Source organism: Tiliqua scincoides, chromosome 4, assembly GCF_035046505.1.
Source record: "Tiliqua scincoides isolate rTilSci1 chromosome 4, rTilSci1.hap2, whole genome shotgun sequence".
NCBI classification, from domain to species: domain Eukaryota; kingdom Metazoa; phylum Chordata; class Lepidosauria; order Squamata; family Scincidae; genus Tiliqua; species Tiliqua scincoides.
In genome coordinates this window covers 58,727,990-58,747,602 of record NC_089824.1, presented here as the reverse complement: position 1 = coordinate 58,747,602, position 19,613 = coordinate 58,727,990, and the positions used below count along the sequence as shown (strand labels likewise).

At 43.7% G+C, this 19,613-nt stretch overlaps 1 protein-coding gene across 1 annotated transcript in view; it reads left to right on the top strand.

Annotated features, from left to right (window-relative positions):
- Window positions 1-19,613, top strand: part of LAMA1 (laminin subunit alpha 1) — a 118,721-nt gene that overhangs the window by 10,533 nt on the left and 88,575 nt on the right. Inside the window, exons 2-3 of the mRNA XM_066625109.1 lie at window positions 13,410-13,580; window positions 14,154-14,266. Coding sequence (XP_066481206.1) covers window positions 13,410-13,580; window positions 14,154-14,266 — 284 coding nt within the window. The remainder of the gene's footprint in view (window positions 1-13,409; window positions 13,581-14,153; window positions 14,267-19,613) is intronic.

Here is a 19,613-nt window from a genome sequence, read left to right as displayed (position 1 = left end):
AGGACTGAGTTTACATCTTTTTTTAATTTAGAATGTCCTGACATTGCAGAAAACATCGAGAGATTTTTCTCCTACCATATGGAAAAAGGAGGATTTTATCACCTATGGGAACTTTGTCAATCGTTTATCACTTTTATAAGCCCTGCAAAGCTCCACTGATGTAGAGAGATGATAGCTTTTTAAAGCCTTCTTCAGTATGCTTTAAGAAAAAAATAGTTTAATAACCCAGTAATAACTAACTAGCAACTTAACTGAGGATTGTTCTTGAAGAAACACCATTTAAAGCTTTATATCTGAAGAGAGAATTATAATCTTATTTGTAAGTACAGAATTACAATGGGGGGACACACAGTGTCAAAGTATTGTATTGTGAGACTCAGTTCTTCTCTTGATTCTGCTCAAGAAGAGATTTGCTGAAGCAATTCTCTTCCTGGAATGAAGACTTTTATTTTCAGGCCTGTTAAGTATTAAAAAAACCCCAACCTCTTAACTTCTCCTGGGATTTAACTTGGAGATAAGTCTGTATCCATCCCTGTCCATCTACAGATGACTTTTTTCTTTTTTTTTGTCAACTCTCTGCAGTGATTAAACTGCAAGCAGAGTTGTCTGTGGGGTGTCTGTGGCTAGTGACTTGAAAGGTCTAGACTGTGAGGTTCAGTGACATCACCTTAAACAAACAAATAAAAAAAATACTGAAACAGCCTGCAGATGGTTTTATTGCTTCCTCCTGGGGATTGACGACCTTAGAATGTTGATGAAATGGCTGCATAATACTTTGCAAATTAGATGATGCACACTTTGTATCCATGTTGCATATAGAGTAAGTTTTGCTTCATTTCATCCCTTTGATCCTCATATAACCAAAGTCATCTGTTTTCCATACCATATTTATTTATTTTTAGCCTTCTAAGAATGCCAATGTTATTTCTTAGAATAATGTTCAGGGGAGGGAAAGATCATCATATTTATTCAAACCATATGTAAAAGTTCATTGCAACATGTTCAATAAAATGAAACTTTTATGTTTCATGCTTTAAGAATTCAAAGCACTTCACATACATTATCTCAATAATCAGTTATATTTTATATGGGGCTTTTATAAACAGGCATTTTATATCCAGAGCTTCAGTAATAATTTTGATTTAAATGAAAATATGGTTGTGAAAGCTGTTGTCCTCTCCTGAACACCTTTCCAGACCAAGAACAATTTATCAAAAAAAGTGTTTTAAATGCATGGCTGTTTGAATTAAATTGGTGCATCCAGAAAGCTAGTTCTGGTGGTGCTGGATGCTTTAGGATTGTTGCAGGGCACTGTGGATGAAAACAAAAAAAAAAATGACTGCCACAAGAATTGAAAAAAGTGACATTGAATTGGGGTTCCAAAACTGTGTCCCCATTGATTCCATTTGTTCTGAGTCTCATTCATTTCAAAGTGAGTGGAACCCAATTTGAATAATCACCATCTGTATCCATTCCATTTGTTCTGAAAATGAGTGTACATGCCTAATAGGCACACATTCTAAAATATTGATGTGGAACATTTCAACATACTATGCAAGAGGAAGTGTTGTGAATCACTAATTGTTTTATCTGCCATACTAAACTTCTATCAAGCTCGAAGACCTAGTCAGATGTGTAGCTTTTAACTAAGTGAGGAAGCAGGCAAGACAAGAAGGTTGAGGAATAAAGCTCACTCAAGCAAGGAATTCCAGGATATGAGGTGAGGGACAGAGGAATCTACAATGCAGATAATGGGGAAGGGATCTGTCCTCAGGAGAGTAGGCCTGACAAAGACTAGACATATTAGAAGAGTCCTGAAGTCTGGGCAGCAAACAGCCTGAAGCTGAGTTGATCAGGCACAGAAGATATGGTGGAGATTGCATTTATCAAGGGAGAGGAATCAGCAGGCAGTCATCTGATCCTGACTCAGTGTTCTTGAATGTTCATCTGTTGCTGTGGGACAGAAATCTTAAGAGTACAATTCCTCCATTTGTTCTGTGGCCCTAGTGATTAAAGATGCTGCCAAATAATAACCGTGCGGTTAAAACTCTGAACTTTGTGGTGTCCGATAATATTAACTAGGGACTGCGGAAATGTCTTCCTTCTGAAATGCATTTATTTCTTTTTTCTGAAAATCACAACTGCTCATTGGTTTTGTCCAAAACGGTTCACTTTGATCCAACGATCTGTGAGTGCTTAATGGTGGCAATGAATTTTATATATCTTTTTATATTCAAATTTAGATTTCCATCTTTCTATCAGGAATGACCCTCAAGAAGCTCGTAATAAAAGAGTTACAACATAATAAAATCAAACAATCTGAGAGTCAGTGGAGTTGGCTCTTACATGTGGCTTAGGTTCTAAAGTCAGCACTAATGGTGAAAATAGCATATACAGGTCCAACCTTTTTTGGCCCTGATTAGACTTAACACTGATGGGCACTGCAGATAAGAAGGACCCTGCCAATCCCTGGAGACATGGGGAAAAAGTCCCTTTACAATCCCTGTTCTAAAAAACGCTTTCCTAGGGAGTCAGCCTATTAGAACTGCTATTTTGCAGCTCACTCTGATAAGTGACCCCCTCCCCTCGCCCTGGCTCGCTGAACAATGGAATGTGGAAGTGATTAATCACCAATTAATCAGTAAGCTGCAAAATAGCAATTCTAATTGACTGGTTGACTGACTCATGTTTTGTTTTAATTGCTTTTATTTAACAAAGTTTTTGGTATCTTCGGGGAGTCCCAGAACCAAACCCCAGTGGATACTGAGGTCCCACCTGTAGACAAAATTACTATAGTTACTGCATTACTTTATTTCTCACATTTTATACCTCCCTTCCTCCAAGAAGCTCAGAGTGGTGTACATAATTCCTTCCCTCCTTTTGTCTTACCAACAACCCTCTGAGGTAAGTGAGGCTGAGAAATAGTGACTGGCCCAAGGTCACCCAAGAAGCTTCATTGCTGAGTAGCAATTTGGATCTTCCAAACCTGGATCTTCCAAATCTATGTCCAACTCTTGAACCACGACATCATGCTGGCTTGGTTTAATCATTTTATCTTTAATCATTATGACGGGCATGCGGAAACTGAGACCAACTGAGGGAACAGCAGATTCAGGTCTCCCTCTTTACACTCACTTGGGGGCTTAATTTCATTGAGTGAAATGACAGGCAAAAACAATTTAAATTATTTCTCTCTCTCTCTCTCTCTCTGCCCATGTATTGTTGAATATGCATAAATTAAATGTTCATAAGATTTGATAACACTACGTGTAAGGAAATGAATGTCCACATAGTTCTGTTCGTTCCACTGCAATGAAGGGTGAAAGCTTCTGTGCTTTATGCATGCATTGGAGTTGCTTTGTCCACCATAGATCATAGGACTGTGGTGGGAGCCTATTGACAGAAAATTCAGTGTGTAAGGCCACTACTTGTTGTAGTCAGACACATTTTTCAGTTCTGAAAGGTAGTATATGACACATACAAGCCTGACATCAATAGAAATTGGATATTTAACAAAATTAAGCATGCTAATCAGATGTCTAATGCTTTGTCATATAAGGTTCATAATGGTGTTAATGTATTAATATGAGCAACTACAACCATCCCTTTTGTCTGTTACTGCTGTAGTGAAAGAATTCCTGACTTCATCCTGTAGCCCTGCCCGCCACCACATTGGTAGAATTAATTGTGGGGATTTGTTCCATCCATTTTTTTGCATCCCTCTTGGATAGACAGCAATTGAATGGAAAGGATCCACATTCTTTGTCCTAGGGCGCAATCCTAACCGGCAGTTACGCCGATATAGGAGGCCCTGGAAGGTCGCAAATGTGCCTTAAAGCTTCCGTGGGAGGAAGCTGTGTTGGCGCATCCGGATGTGTCGACGCCCAGAGGCCTCCGCAGTGGCTTCCTCCCTGCCACTTGTGCCAGCGCACCCATGCTGGCGCATGGCAAAGGTAGCCGTGGGGGGCAAGGAGGAAGCGGGAGGGGGCGTTTGTGGGGAGGAGGAGGGCGGGCGATGGGCGGCCTCAGGGGCAGGCGCGTGGGGAGCTGGGGGTGGGGCTAGGACCCGCCAGTTATTCCGGATCCAACTGCCCGTCCCCAGAGTGAACGGAGCAGCTTTGAGCCGCTTCGCTCTCCTTGGACCTGCGCCACCTCCAGAGGTGGCGCAGGTCCAAGGAGACCCATTGGGGCGTGCAGCCCTTACCCAGTGGACCTGCCTTGGATGCAGCGTAAGCCTCCTGGCTTGCTTGCTCTAGCGCAGGTTTGGATTATGCCCAAAGTGTTGTGGTGCTGCTGTTTCAGACATTGCAACAGGGATATGCAACAAAGGCACAAGGAAGATACAATAGTGTATATATGGCCCTTGCTTCTCATAATTTTCAAAATTTCTTTGGAATGGGAATGAAATAAGTAAGGAACAATTACATGTCCCTTCTGGTTCAGGTAAAAATGGACAAATCTGTAACAAAGATTTGTGTTTGGGGGAAACTTAGTCTGTGTTTAAGATTACTTGAAGAAAGACAGGTGCTACTAAAGAGAACATAACCTTCCCCCACAAAAAACACCTGTAGGCACCTTAGAGTGTGTGGGAAAAGCTATTGGTGAAAGAACAATTTTATGGTTTAGCAATTTTGCAGTTTCTTGGCAAGATTTGAGTCCACCGACCTTGGATCTTTTATCTTGAGGTTATTATGTCCCAGAGAAACTGTTCCAAGCAGATACCTAAACAATCCTACATTGTCAAGGAATCAATACTTGCAACACATGAAAATAGTCACTTCTGTGGAAAAGAGAAGTGTTACATTTACATAACTGACCTTTAACAATACCTCTGTGATACAGCTTATGTTTGTATCAAATAATATATAAAACAGTGACAGGGTAATCCAAACCTGATGATAAGCTAGTGCAACACTTCCTGCTCTGGCTAAGGATGTTGCAAATGTACCATAAAACACGCTTGCGGCACCTGGAGAGCAAGTAGCGCTGGCAGGGAGGCCTGCGCCACCCCGCCAGTGCTACATCCCGAAGATAGGCCACTGGGTAGAGATGAATGAAGCGCAGAGGGGCAGCAGGAGGGCGGAATGGAGGTGGGAAGGGGTGTTTCCAGGTGAAGAAGGGCAGATCAGGGGGTGGATCAGGCCTTGGAGTGGTTTGACATCATCAAGCAGGAAAATTTTTAACAATCCTAGGCTGCAGACCTTACCCACACTTACCCAGGAGTAAGTCCTATTTACTAACATTGTTAAAAGAATATATAGGAGCTTGTTAAAAGTACAGGTCTGTAACATTTCCCCAAATGTAGTCACATACCATGGTAGCATCAAGTCTAATATATTAGACGTTCAATAAAATACTGAAATGAATGGGGACCCACCTGTAATTGGCTCACGACCCGTCTAGTGGGTCCTGATACACAGTTTGAAAAACACTGCACTACAGTTATAAAACTTTTTTTATTTACCTTTTTATATTAATTGTGATGCAAAAAGGAACTCAACCATGAGCTGCACATTCTTTGTCAAAGAACTGCATGTAGCTTGCAAACTACTGTTTGGCCACCCTGGGATATAACATATTGACACTAGTGGACCATTGCAAGATTTTGAAAAGAGCATGTACAGAATTTCAGCAAGAGCTTGCACCAATAGAGGAACTACTCTGGATTTGGGATTTCACTTTTCTCATGAAACATTCTTCAGTTAAGCTGGGGAAGCAGAAATTCCTTTGTATTAACAGCTCTTGCATGAGTGCAAAATGCTTTTGGATAGAAAAGGGTACCTTGCCTGTGTGAAGAAAGTCTATGTGAAGACTGTGCAGAAAGTGCCTCCTACCTGATATTTTTAGCTTTATTTTTGCTACTCCAGTTCTTGAAAGGCTCCCTAAAAACTATCTGTGGTCTCTATAAATGTTTTCCATAACTGAGAGGTCCATTGCTGATGACCAGTTTCAAAATAGTCTGTTTGTTATAAATTGCTGACTGCTTTACATTTTTAGAACGCTAATCAACAAAGAAATTAGATTAGAACCCTTCAAGAGCTTTTGTACTCTGGCAACTGACTGTATAAAACACCCATTGTTACTGTGGATAACTGCTTCAATTCTGCCAATGAACCAAACAGAAGTGAATTGAAAAATTATCTTTACCACTGTCAGCGTTACAAGGAATGCTGTTGCTCTCCCTCATAGATCATTAAAATGGTCAGAGAAGTATGGATATGAATTGATGTCCTTGCTAGTAAGCCCCTTGGTCAGCATCCAAGTCCTAACTGAAATTAGATGTCTTCATCACTGCCCGATGTTTCTTTTTAGTTCTGCCATAACAGAATCAGTGGGATTTACTTTCTCATTTAATTACTTTCTTCCTGAAGTATAGAAAAAAATAAATGACTCCAAATCGGGGCTTGTTCACATGTGAAAAGTGGTGGACTAGTAGTCCAAATTACTGTTCTTAGCTGCTGTTGGATGTGGGATCCTATGGAAAATGTAATGTATGAACAGGGGCTCTTGCTGGTATCTCTTCTGCATCTTTTTAGATGGTGAGCCTTTTTGGGATGGCAGCCATTTAATGGTGTGATTTTTACTGTAAACAACTTTGAGAATTTTGTTGTTGTTGTTGTTGTAAAGCAGTACAAAATAATGAAAAGCAGATTTCCTAAACCACGGATTTGGGACCCATGGGTTCCAAACCCATGGTAGAAGGCCAGACCGGAGCTCCTGGACGTGACCGGAGGTGTTCTCTGTTAGCGTCTGGGAATCTTTCTGAGGCTCACAGAGGCCATGCATGACCTTTGTGGGCCTCAGAAATTCCTCCAGAGGTGCTGGAAAGGGCACTTCCAGTTTTTACCAAAAACAGAACACCTTTGAACGCGACCAGTGAACATCTCGGGTCACATCCAGAGGTAATAATGGATCAATCAGTGATTTTTGATATCTGCAGGAGGTCTGGGATTCCCCCATGGATACTGAGGCCCAACTATACTGCAGTTTTGATGACTGAGTGGTTCCAGAATGTTTGATTATTTATACATGGTGTTTCTGTATTTGATTATATGCCCAGGGATGGTTGGGAAACTTCAACTTGCACATGTGAACTAGCAAATGGTTATAATGTTACATCACTATCTGATTCCACTCCTCCCTTGCTGCAGCAGCTGCGCTGAAAAAGAGTGCAGTGTATCCAGTGGGATGGTGGTGGATCAGGAGGCTTTGGAGGGGGATTTCTTACCCTTCTCTTTAGCTGGTGAAAGTCTAAGGAAAGAAAGGGGGCAGGTAGGTGCAAAAAGGGAGGATAGGATCTGGCATGCACCATTGCTGTTGTACTCACCTCCTCCTGCAGTCTCCATCACAAATTTGGCCCCTTCCTGCCCCATTTTGCCCCTCCCTGCCCCTGTTGTTGCCTTACCTGCTCCAGCGGGTTCAGGGAGATCTGTTGAAATCCAGGGAACACTGCTGCCTCTCATAGCAGCACTCCCAAAATGGCCACTGGCAGAGCGCTGCATGCTCTGTTCTGCTTTCATATTGCCAAATTGCTCAATATACAAGTTATACTGAGTATCCACAGTATATCAAAGTTCTCTATATATCATTATTTGCATTGATTTTCCCCCTTTAATCTGAGGTTTATGGCCCACTCTTAGTGTTTTGACTAAGTGATCTGAGAGCACAATTGTTCACCTCAGGATGTTTTAAGTCAGGGCTTTTCAAACTGGGGCATCACAGCGCCGTACCCTGAGGGCCCTGGCCTCTGCCCCCTTAAGGGGCGGGGGCAGCAAGGTGATCCCCAGGATCGTGTCACTCAGGGGGCTGCAGGGACTGGCATTCACTTATCAGTCCCTGCAGCAGCGTCCTGGGGATGCGGGGAGCCCTGCGCAAGTGTCTGCAGGGCTCCCCACGGCTTAAAAAGTGAAAGCGCAGCGATTGCGCTCCACCTCCGCAAAACCAGAAGTGGAGCGTGATTGCTGCACTTTCACTTTTTTAAGTTTCAGGGAGCTCTGCAGATGCTTGTGCAGGGCTCCCCGCACTCCAGGGAGGCTACTGCAGGGACTGGTGAGTAAATGCCAGTCTCTGCAGCCCCCTTAACTTCCTTCCTCCTGCTCCCGCTTCCTCCCCCCTCCCCCACAAGGACTTACTGCGGTCCTCAAACTCCCTGGGAGTTTGAGAATCGCAGCTTTAAGAACTCGGTCCCAAGCAGTTGCGGTCTACCCCTTAAACTGTTACTGTACTTGGTCGCTTTGACCAAGTCGCTTTGATCAGACCCCTTTGACCCGAAGCGGCGTGAAGCAGGGCTGTGTTCTTGCACCAACCTTGTTTGGGATCTTCTTCGCTGTCCTGCTGAAGCAGGCCTTTGGAACTACAACAGAAGGCATCTTTCTCTGGACCAGATCAGACGGAAAGCTATTCAACCTCTCCAGACTGAGAGCAAAGTCCAAAGTCCAGCTGAAATGTCTGCGTGACTTCCTCTTTGCCGACGATGCAGCTGTCACTACCCACTCTGCCAAAGATCTCCAGCAGCTCATGGATCGTTTTAGCAAGGCCTGCCAAGATTTTGGACTGACAATCAGCCTGAAGAAAACACAGGTCATGGTTCAGGATGTGGACTCACCTCCCTGCATTACAATCTCTGCACATGAACTGGAGGTTGTCCATGACTTTGTGTACCTTGGCTCAATGATCTCCAACACTCTTTCTCTCGATACCAAGCTAAACAAGCGCATCGGTAAAGCAGCTACCACGTTTTCCAGACTCACAAAGAGAGTCTGGTCCAACAAGAAGCTGACGGAACATACCAAGATCCAGGTCTACAGAGCTTGCGTCCTGAGTACACTTCTGTACTGCAGCGAGTCATGGACTCTTCGCTCACAACAGGAGAGGAAACTGAATGCTTTCCACATGCGCTGCCTCCGACGTATTCTCGGCATCACCTGGCAGGACAAAGTTCCAAACAACACAGTCCTGGAACGTACTGGAATCCCTAGCATGTATGCACTACTGAAACAGAGACGCCTGCGTTGGCTCGGTCATGTCGTGAGAATGGATGATGGCCGGATCCCAAAGGATCTCCTCTATGGAGAACTCGTGCAAGGAAAGTGCCGTACAGGTAGACCACAGCTGCGATACAAGGACATCTGCAAGAGGGATCTGAAGGCCTTAGGAGTGGACCTCAACAAGTGGGAAACCCTGGCCTCTGAGCAGTCCACTTGGAGGCAGGCTGTGCAACATGGCCTTTCCCAGTTTGAAGAGACACTTGGCCAACAGTCTGAGGCTAAGAGGCAAAGAAGGAAGGCCCATAGCCAGGGAGACAGACCAGGGACAGACTGCACTTGCTCCCAGTGTGGAAGGGATTGTCACTCCCGAATCGGCCTTTTCAGCCACACTAGACGCTGTTCCAGAACCACCTTTCAGAGCGCGATACCATAGTCTTTCGAGACTGAAGGTTGCCAACTACTACTTGGTCGCTCAGTAAACTTCCCTCTCACCATAGAAGATTGGCTCACTGTGAAAAATCATGTTCTGACTGAAAGAAATGCTATTGTGACAAAAACTATTAAATGACATTTTAATGACCTTTGATTGCCTGACTGGACTCTAAGGCTATAATAAAAGGCTATAGAGTTGTTTTCATTCCCAGCAGGATTGGAATTTCAAATTACTTCATAATTTGAAGTTATGAAGCTTGTTAGATTATTTATCATTTGTATTTACTTCTACTTGACTCTATTGAGAGAGAAGAGAGGACATCTGAAGAGACAAATATAAATATAATGCAAGACTTATTGTCATTTCTGTTTGCCACCAAGCACCTTTTGACCGGAAAGTGAGTAGGTCTCCATTGATGTTCTGTGCTCCTTTGAGGTACATTGTTCTTCATTTATGGTTGCGTTGGCAGAACGAATGCAGGCCACGTGGGTGGGCTTTAAAAAAACACATCCTATTTGAGCATGTAAAATTTCTTAAAGTAAGAAAGGTCACTTTTATTACAATTTAAAATCTTTTTTTTTTAATTCAGTAAAATAGACTGAGGTTTTTCCAGAGAAAACATGCATGTATCAGGGCGATTGTACACTCCTCTCGAGCATTAAGCCTTTTGAAGACTTACTGGTAATCTGTAACTCATCATGTTGGTTAACACTCTCACAGCCCAGTCCTAACCTGCTTTGGAGCAGGCAGGCTGGCAGGCCTGCCCCACATCCAAGATAGGGTTGGGGCTGAAAGCAGCTCAGTCTGGGGCAAGGGGAATTGCTTCCCCTTACCCCAGGGTAAAGTGGCAGCAGCCCCCTGGGTAAAACAGTAGCAGCTCTCTCAGGAGGTGGCGTAGATCCGATCAGCCCGGAACATCCCCAAGCTGCCGGGGAATGGGGATAGATCTGGCATAAGTGCAGGATCCTGGCCCTAAGCCCCTCACCTGCCGCCCACCCATGGGGGCAAGCCTAGCTTGGCTGATTTGGACTCACCTTCTGCGCTGGCCCTTCACGGACTTGGGCCAGTCTTCTTCCTCTCCATATGGCTTTGAAACCACATTTCAGTATCACATGCATGCAACCCTGTGTTTGGTCTGGGCCATTACTCTTCCAGGTGTAACTTTTATTCAGGTTTAAACCTCTGCTTATTTCCTAATATCGGGTACTATTTTTTACTGTGAGATCCACATTTTGTTTTGGACAAAAATGCACAGCTGGGTGATTAAAGGAATAGAAATCAAAGACCAACTTCACATTGTTATGTAAAGGGATAGGCAAAGATTAAAACAAATCCACAGCTTGCTGTTTAAATTAGCATTTGGTAGATTCTTTTTTGCTTTTTTTTTTTTGAGTCTCGGTACTTTTATCTGCTTATCCCTCTTTCAACAAAAAAGATTTGAAGCAAGGATCAAGGACAGGAAATTGCCAGGGGGAGAATTATAGAGCAAATTAACGTGTTTGCACTTTCTCTTCTTCAAGCAGAAATTTACTGTCCCAGGTTATTCACATGTAGTCACCAGTCTGAATTTCTTAATTGGGTAACACATTCTCCATGCTGGATACAGATCACAGAAAAACTAGAGTGTCTTACTTAAAAGCTGAAGGAAGAATGATATTGGTGTAGTACTTGTATAAAGTATTAGGAATGTGAGAAAAGTTCTTTAGAAATGTTGCTGCTGTTATAAAAACTCCCTTTGGCTGCTTAAAATTCCTCTACTAATTTATGTGAGAAAGAGCTCCCTTTCCACATTTGTTTTAGTTAATCTCTACTTAAACATTTCTTTCATTTATCCAAACTGACTTACAGTGCAACCTTATGCATGTCTATTCAGAAGTAAGTCCCATTGTGCTCAATGGGGTTACTCCCAGGAAAGTGTGCATAGGATTACAGCCGTAGGGTGCAATCCAAAGGCCCGGTTGGGCTGGCACAGACTTGTGCTGGCCCAGAGGTGTTGCAGAAGTGCTGTAAGGCACTTTTGTGTCACTCCTGGAAGAGGCAGGCTGGTGCACATCTGTATGTTGGTCTCTGGAGGCTGAATTCAGCCTCCAATGTACTAGTGCCAGTTTAAGTTTGGGCCAAGCTGCCTCAGCCAGTGCAGGGGTCTGGGGAGGGGGGAGAGGGTGGTCTAGGGACTTTCTGGGGCAGGGGGAAGGTGGGCAGCAGACAGGACCATGGGCAGACCAGGGCCGGAAGGGTATGGAGCCAGGAACTGGCCCTTAGGCCTAACCCCGCATCCTAACTCCACTCCTGGGCTGCCCAGCCTGGAGTCGGGCTGCTCAGATCTGCGACAGTTCTTTAGGTCAGTGGTTCTCACACATTTAGCACCAGGACCCACTTTTTAGAATCTCACACCTTTAGCACCAGGACCCACTGGAAGTGATGTCATGACCGAAGTGACATCATCAAGCAGGAAAATTTTTAACAATCCTAGGCTGCAATTCTACCCACACTTACCCAGGAGTAAGTCCCATTTACTATCATTGTTAAAAGAATATACATAATAACTTGTTAAAAGTACAGGTCTGTAATATTTCCCTAAATGTAGTCACATACCATGGTAGCATCGTCTAATATATTAAAAATAAAATATTGAAAGGAATGGGGATCCACCTGAAGTTGGCTCATGACCCACCTAGTGGGTCCCAACCCAGTTTGAGAAACACTGCTTTAGGTGGTGCAGATCTGAGTAGACCCATTCAGGCCACTGCTGCGTTACCCGGGGTAAGGAGAATCAATTCACCTTGCCCAGGGTTGCACCGCAGCCATTGCCAACACTGTGCTGGATATAGCATAGGCCAGCTGGTCTGCCTGTTCTAGCACAGGTTAGGATTGGGATGTAGTATTTTAGTTGTGAAAGTGATTCAGCCTTACAGCAAGGCTTTACTCAAAAGCTGCTGAATTCAGTGGAATCCCTATGTAAATGTGTATAGGGGTTCAGCCTTAGTTAAGTTGCTTTCAGAAACCATTGCCATTTGTGGTTTGAAAATGTTGTCCTGTTGATTCTTTATTTAGCTCTTTAGTGAATCAGCTTCTTCTGGGGGAAAAAATGCAACCACTTGAGTTTCATAGGATTGTTCTTCATGAGTGCTTTCATTTTCCATGGCATATGTGACAAAACCATTGACTGATGCTGTTCAGATAAAATTTGTCCCAGTGATAACAGAAGTCTAGTGAGGGCTCCATGGTAACAAATTAAGGGCCCAATCCTATCCAACTTGCCAGCACTGATGCAGCCTCAGTGCAGCTTTGAGATAAGGGAACAAACATTCCCTTACCGTTAGGCCTCCGTGACTACCCCCTCGCCATAGGATGCAGCACACACCCCATTGACGTGGCTGCATTAGGGCGCAATCCTAACCTTTTATGTCAGTGCTTTCCAGCACTGGCATAGCAGTGCCAATGGGACATGTGCTGCATTCTGCAGTTGGATGTCACCCATGGAGGCCTCTTCAAAGTAAGGGAATGTTTGTTCCCCTACCTGCATTTCCCTCATGTCAGTGCTGGAAAACATTGACATAAGGGGTTAGGATTGCACCCTTAATTAATTAATCAATCACATTTTTATACCGCCCTTCCTCCAAAGAGCTCAGGCTCACTGCTGCTCCCCTCCTTCTATCCTCACAACAACCCTGTGTGGTAGGTGAGGCTGAGAGAAAGTGACTGGCCCAGGGTCACTTAGGAAGCTATGTGTCTGAGGGAGGATCTGAACCTGGATCTTCTAGGTCTAGGTCCACATCTCAAACCACTACACCACCCTGGCTGTCTTTCCATTGGCATTGGAAATTTGGATAGGATTGGGTCCTAAGTGGTTTGCTATTACTACGCATCTTCAGTTTTTGTAAAGGATGGGACAAGAGAAGAGACAGCGAACATTCTGTATATGATTATGTGGGTGCTATGCAAACCTTTAAAGACCCAAATATATATGATGTCATTTTTGTCTCTAGGTTTATTCCCTGCTATTCTAAATCTTGCCAGTAATGCTCATATCAGCACCAATGCTACCTGTGGTGAAAAGGGCCCTGAGATGTTTTGCAAACTCGTGGAGCACGTTCCAGGTCGGCCTCTACGCAATGCACAATGCCGAATTTGTGATCACAATAGTGCAAATCCTAAAGGCAAGTAGATTATTTTGTATCTGTTTAGGAAAAAGCTGCAATCAAGGGAGAGTTGGGCATCCTAAAGTTTCTTTATGATCAGTGGATCTAAAGCACAACTCTCCTTTACGCTACTAGCACTTACCTGGAAGTACGTTCCATTGAACTCAATGGGACTTACTTCTGAGTAGACATGCATAGGCTTGCAGTGTAGAAGTAACAAAAACACCATAGGTGGAAGTCAGAGAAAATCCCTAATGGGATGTAAATGTGTATGAGTTTGTTTGGGTTTCACTTATGTTCTGTGTGTTACTTTTCCAGTGCAATCCTATGCGTGTCTACTCAGAAGTAAGCTCCATTAAATTCAGTGTCACTTATTCCAAGGTAACTGCATATAGTATTGAGACTTGTTCACTTTTACTTCTCAGAATGTCTTCTATTCAGAGTATCCCATAAAGGGGAAATCTTGACTTTATAACATGTGTGCTTTATTAGTAAGAAAATAAACTACTCAGCATGCAGCCAAGACAGAACAAGTAAAAGAAAATAAATGGAAAGAATTGACTTTAATTTCAGTTTGTTTATTTTTCTCAGAACAACACCCAATCTCAAATGCTATAGATGGTACCAATAACTGGTGGCAAAGTCCCAGTATTCAGAATGGACGGGAGTATCACTGGGTGACCATAACTCTGGATCTAAGACAGGTAATTAATAGCAGTTTGAAAAGTAACTTTAATTTGTGGGACAATAGCAGTCTTTTCCGTTCTTCCCAGGTGCCAGAGAGTGCCAGCAGGGAAAAATAAGACTTTCCCATGTGGACTGTAGGCCTTGTTTGTTTTCCACCTTGTTGGCCCTTTTAATGGGATAGAAAAGCCATGAATAATTAAAAATATAAATAAATAGGGAGCAATAAGATCCCCATTCACATGTATAGCAAAATATGTGTAGAAAGTGCATGATCAATATGGATAAGTATCCTTGGATCAATCTTGTCCCATTGTTTAGAGCAGGGGTGTCCAAACTTTTTGACAGGAGGGCCACATCATCTCTGTGACAGTGTGTCGGGGGCTGGGAAAAAGAAAATTAATTTACATTTAAAATTTTAATAAATTTACATAAATGAATATATTAGAGATGGAACTTATATGAGCGAATTAAGGTCTCCTGATGGCTCAAGGCCTTTAAAGGACTTGCGCAAAGCAAGGCTGCGTGTCAGATTGGGCACTCTGGTTTAGAGTAATGTATTATTGGTGCATTTACGTGTATGCCCAATATTGGATACTCTTTCTTCCTCAAAAATTTTCCCTTGCCTTGAGGAGACCTTTGCAGCTTGCAACTCGCCTGTGGAATGCAGTGTGCATCGCATTTGCGTGGCTGCATTGGTGCAAGGGGAATTAAGTAGGCTTGGGCTGCCCATCTGTGAATTCTAATGCAGTTAATGGAACTATACCAGTGTAGGTGATTATTGTCTCCCCCTTCATGTTTTATGAAGCCAGCAAGTGATGCCATTTAACATGGTGTAAATGTCACATCTGGCAGCTAATAAATAGTTTGGAGTATGTTCAAAATGGGTTTCGTTTTATATCTGAAGTATATGGCAGCAGAAAAAGTATACCGCATTAAGGGTTTTTCCAGATGATGCATTTTTTTTTCTGAAGTGGCATTGCTTTCAGAATGCCATATTCAATCCAGATGTGCACATTTACTCTAATGATGCTCTGATTGTACTGTCCAGACATACTTTTTTCCACACAGCAATTTCGTATTTTCCTAATTCTTATTGCTAAATAGTGTTCCTGAGAGAACTGTTGAAATGAAAGGATAACACAGTGAGAATGAGGAAGTTCCAACAACAACTGTGGCAGGAACAAGATGAAGCTGGTAGATACTGTCTTTTCTTTCTCATAGCCCAATCCTAACCTGCAATGGAACAGGGAGGCCAGTTGGCCTGCCCCACATCTAGAGTGGGTTGGGGCTGCCTGTGGCTCAACCTGGGGCAAAGGGGAATCCTTACCCCAGTTAATGCCACAGCAGCCTCATTGGGGCTACTCTGATCTGCACCACCTAAAGAGGTGGTGCTGATTCAAACAGTACAGAGCTGTACCAGGTTGTCTGGGAATGGGGTTAGGAACTGGCCCAAGTGCCAAATCCTAGCCCCACTCCCTGCTTGGCCCTGGCCTGCCCATGGAACATCTCCACTCTACCCTGCTACCTTCCCCAGGCCCCTGTGCTGGCCTTGCATGGCCAGCAGAGACCCAAGGTCGGCATACCAATAGCGCTGGAGCAACTTCCAGGTTGGTGTGAAAGTGTCTTGGGCACCAGCCCAAGGGTTGTTTAAACTGCACCCACTAGTTCATTGCTATCCTGTCGCCACAACTAAAGCCCACTTGCTGCCTGTTACCGAAATACCAACTAGTTTTGAGTTGCCAGTGAACAATAATACAGTCGTCATTATTTGCAGGTTGTTTGCAGGTCGTCAGTAATCCAGCCTGTATTCAGATAACAAGGCAATCTTACAGACACGTTTAGCACTGACAGCACCCTTGCAGTTAGAGTCCTTTGGGAGAGGGGGACTTTATTCCCTTCCTCCATTAAGGAAAGTATTCCTGCAATGGGGCTACTTGATTCTGTGGCAGCTCTTGAGCCAGTGCCGAATTGAAGAGTCCCGTGTCGGATAGCGCAATCTGAAACTGGGCTCAGGATCCGGTGGAGCTGAGCTCCACCAGTCCCACCTTCCTCCTGTCCCACTCCCTCCCCTGCCATGCCTCTCCCCGCCCTCTGCCTACCTCCCCTGCCCCTGAATGCCTCCTCCCTGCCTTCCCCCACACCCTCACTCCCCTCTCTGCTGCTATGTGGTCCAGGTGACTGCCAGGCAACAGAATGCGGGCCCAGCACCAAAGCTGACCCAGCACAGGCTCACACTGGGCTAGCTCTGGTGCTGGGCCCGTGGTACAGGCTTGCAAATGTGCCTTATGGCATGTTTTTGACAGTGTGTGCCAGCAGTGAGTTGGCGTGCAGGGTCCTGGATTGGGCCCTAAGTGCAATAAATACACACAACTGACTTGTGCGAATTCAAGTATACGTGATTGGCCACCTTCCAAAAAGAGAGAAAATAGCAGCGTAATTAGTGCAGACTATTCCACCTGCCATTCCACTGTGTTTAGTTTCCGCAAGCTTCAACTACAGTAATACCTTGCATTTTCGTCTGGTTAGAGACTAGAGCCTGGACAAAAGTAGAAAATGAATGAATGTCAGAGAATAGCCTTATTTAGATTGCAAATTTATTTTGGCCAGTAAAAAGCATAAATAACTATGTAACACTTGCAAATGCATGCAAAACTTAAATAAACAGAAATAAAAGGAAAATAAACATACAAATGGGTGGATCTGGGTCACTGTGAAAGTGCCAGAGCATAGATTCATGTGCAGTGCATCTTGGCACTGCGTATTATGACATTGCAGCAGAGCCTCGAGTATACAGTCTCAGCTTGTTTGCTCTGAATTTGTATTAGACCTGTGAGAACAGCAGCACACATTTGGCTTCTTCTAATAACTCAACTATTCATTGCTTGTAACTTGCTGAAAAGTCCTATGGTACAAAAATTTTGATTGATGAGATGACAAGTATATCTCCTTACCTGAGAGCTGTCATTATCACCTGCGGCTTAGAGAGATCAGGTCCCTGAAGAGACAATATAGGCTCTACCACTTATTCTAGCACATGCCACTTCTTTTAGTATTTTTGATTTCTACTGGACATAACAGTGCTCAAAACTTGTGAGTGACTTTAAATCCACAAAAATAACGTCCTTGATAGGGACAGCTGGATATGACTTCCAGGAGTTTTGGGGGATTTTTTTGTTTTTGCTGTTAAAATGTGACCTTGGAACAGGTTTTTCCAGTAATTAGTTTTTTGAGTGGATCTTAGAAGAAGAAATTGTTGTAATTTCAGCAGTGCAACTCAGCATGTTTTTCCTTTAGTGTGTATTAGATCTGAAAACTAATAAATTAAATTGCATGTTTTTGGAACGTCAAGATTCTTTAAGTTCAGCCTGAAGGATTTTCGTTTCCACGCTATTAGAAACAAACCAGTATGAAAACAGTGGTATTTCATGGCTCATTTATTGTGTAACATTCTGTAATTTGTTGGGCATATTATTATTAAGATATTTTGCTTGTACACAGTACCACATTCTAATGAATTTATGAGTTTCATTGTACAGTATTTCCCATACTTGAAAGTTTACCATTTTAAAGAAATTGATGACCTTTGAATTTGATACTTGTCAGAATCTGAACTTGTACAAAGAGTTAAGTAAAGGAAAGTAGAATTTGATATAGAAAGTAGAATTTTTTTAAAAAGGCTACAGTTCATGGTGGCTTGGTAATAGTATGTATACTTCTTTGATTCACATGAAGCTGGGTCAGAATCCACTTTTGGGTCATGAGCTACCTGTTGAAGATTTCTGCAGTAGTTGATGTAGGTCAGGTGTTTAGGGTAAAACTATCTTGGGGAGAATTAATGTAAATATGTAACTTTTTTGCAGACCTTTTGATTTAGTTTTTTCACTACCTAAGATTGTAGGTGCAAGTAGCTGCTAACAAGTGTCCAGCAGACTACAACATAAACATGTAGAGACCTAAGACTCGTATAGAGTTTTCCAACGAAAAGTGCATCTTTTAAGACAAAAACAACTGTACAGGGCAGGGACAAACCTGGTGGGCAGAGGAGTTTACTCTATCCATGTTGGTTTCCTGCCAAAAAAAATTGCTCTTGTGAAGCAAAGATTTGCCCATGATGCAGTGATGTTCTCAAACTGCTACTTCAGGAGCAAACAGCTACTTCAGTATGTGATTTATCAGCGATCGTATTGCATGAGGGGAAAGAGTAATGGGCACTATGGTTCTGATCAGGATCATCCCTTGCCTCGTATCATGACTACAAAGAGGATCTTTCCGTTGGCAGCATGCTGCTACAGGACTCACTGACATGCACATCAAGTTTAACCCATCATGGTTTTCCAGAATTTTCTTTATTCATCTCTGTTTTTGTGTATGCTGATGAGTCTAGGACAGAGGTTCCCAAAGGAGGAGGGGACCATGTGAGTATTTGTTGGGGGGGGGATTGCAGCAATGTGGGGGGGGGGTTTCTTTACTTACCTCCAGCCAGCACTGGAGTCCTGGGAGCTCTGGGGAGCTCTCCTCTGTAATTGTGAAAAAAGAGAAAAAGGGCACTTACTGTTTTCTTTGTGAAATCAGAAGTGTCCGTTTTTTCACAGTTACAGATAAGTGCTTCCCTGGCTGGTGAATTGTGACCCACCAGTTTGGGAACCATTGGTCTAGGACAGGTCCCTCCAAACCCTGGCCTACAGGCCAGATCCAGGGCATGAGAGAATCCTTCCCACACCCCATGAGTGGCTCTTACTCTTCTTACACACTGTACCTCTTCTTCACCCCAGATTGCGATGGCACAACGCTCTGGGCAGTTGCATCTTTCTGGAAATCTGGGCGCAATGCCCACTGGGGCATTGCACCATAGATTTGAACATAAGAACAGCCCCACTGGATCAGGCCATAGGCCCATCTAGTCCAGCTTCCTGTATCTCACAGCGGCCCACCAAATGCCCCAGGGAGTACACCAGATAACAAGATACCTCATCCCGGTGCCCTCCCTTGCAGCTGGCATTCTGGTACATAGCCCATTTCTAAAATCAGGAGGTTGTACATGCACATCATGGCTTGTAACCCGTAATGGACCTCTCCTCCAGAAACCTGTCCAATCCCCTTTTAAAGGTGTCCAGGCTGGATGCCATCACCACATCCTGTGGCAAGGAGTTCCACAGACCAACCACATGTGACTGCCCAGAGCATCGTATCATCCCGGTTTGGGGTGAAGAAGAGCCGTGGCACACTGGAGTAATAAGCACCGGTCCCACCCGGGGAAGTCATTCCTGGTGTGCTGCGGTTTCCAGTTTGGAGACCTTTCGTCTAAGAGATTAAGGATTTATCCTTCCTCTGATATATCTATCAATATTGACAGGCAGCTGTGTG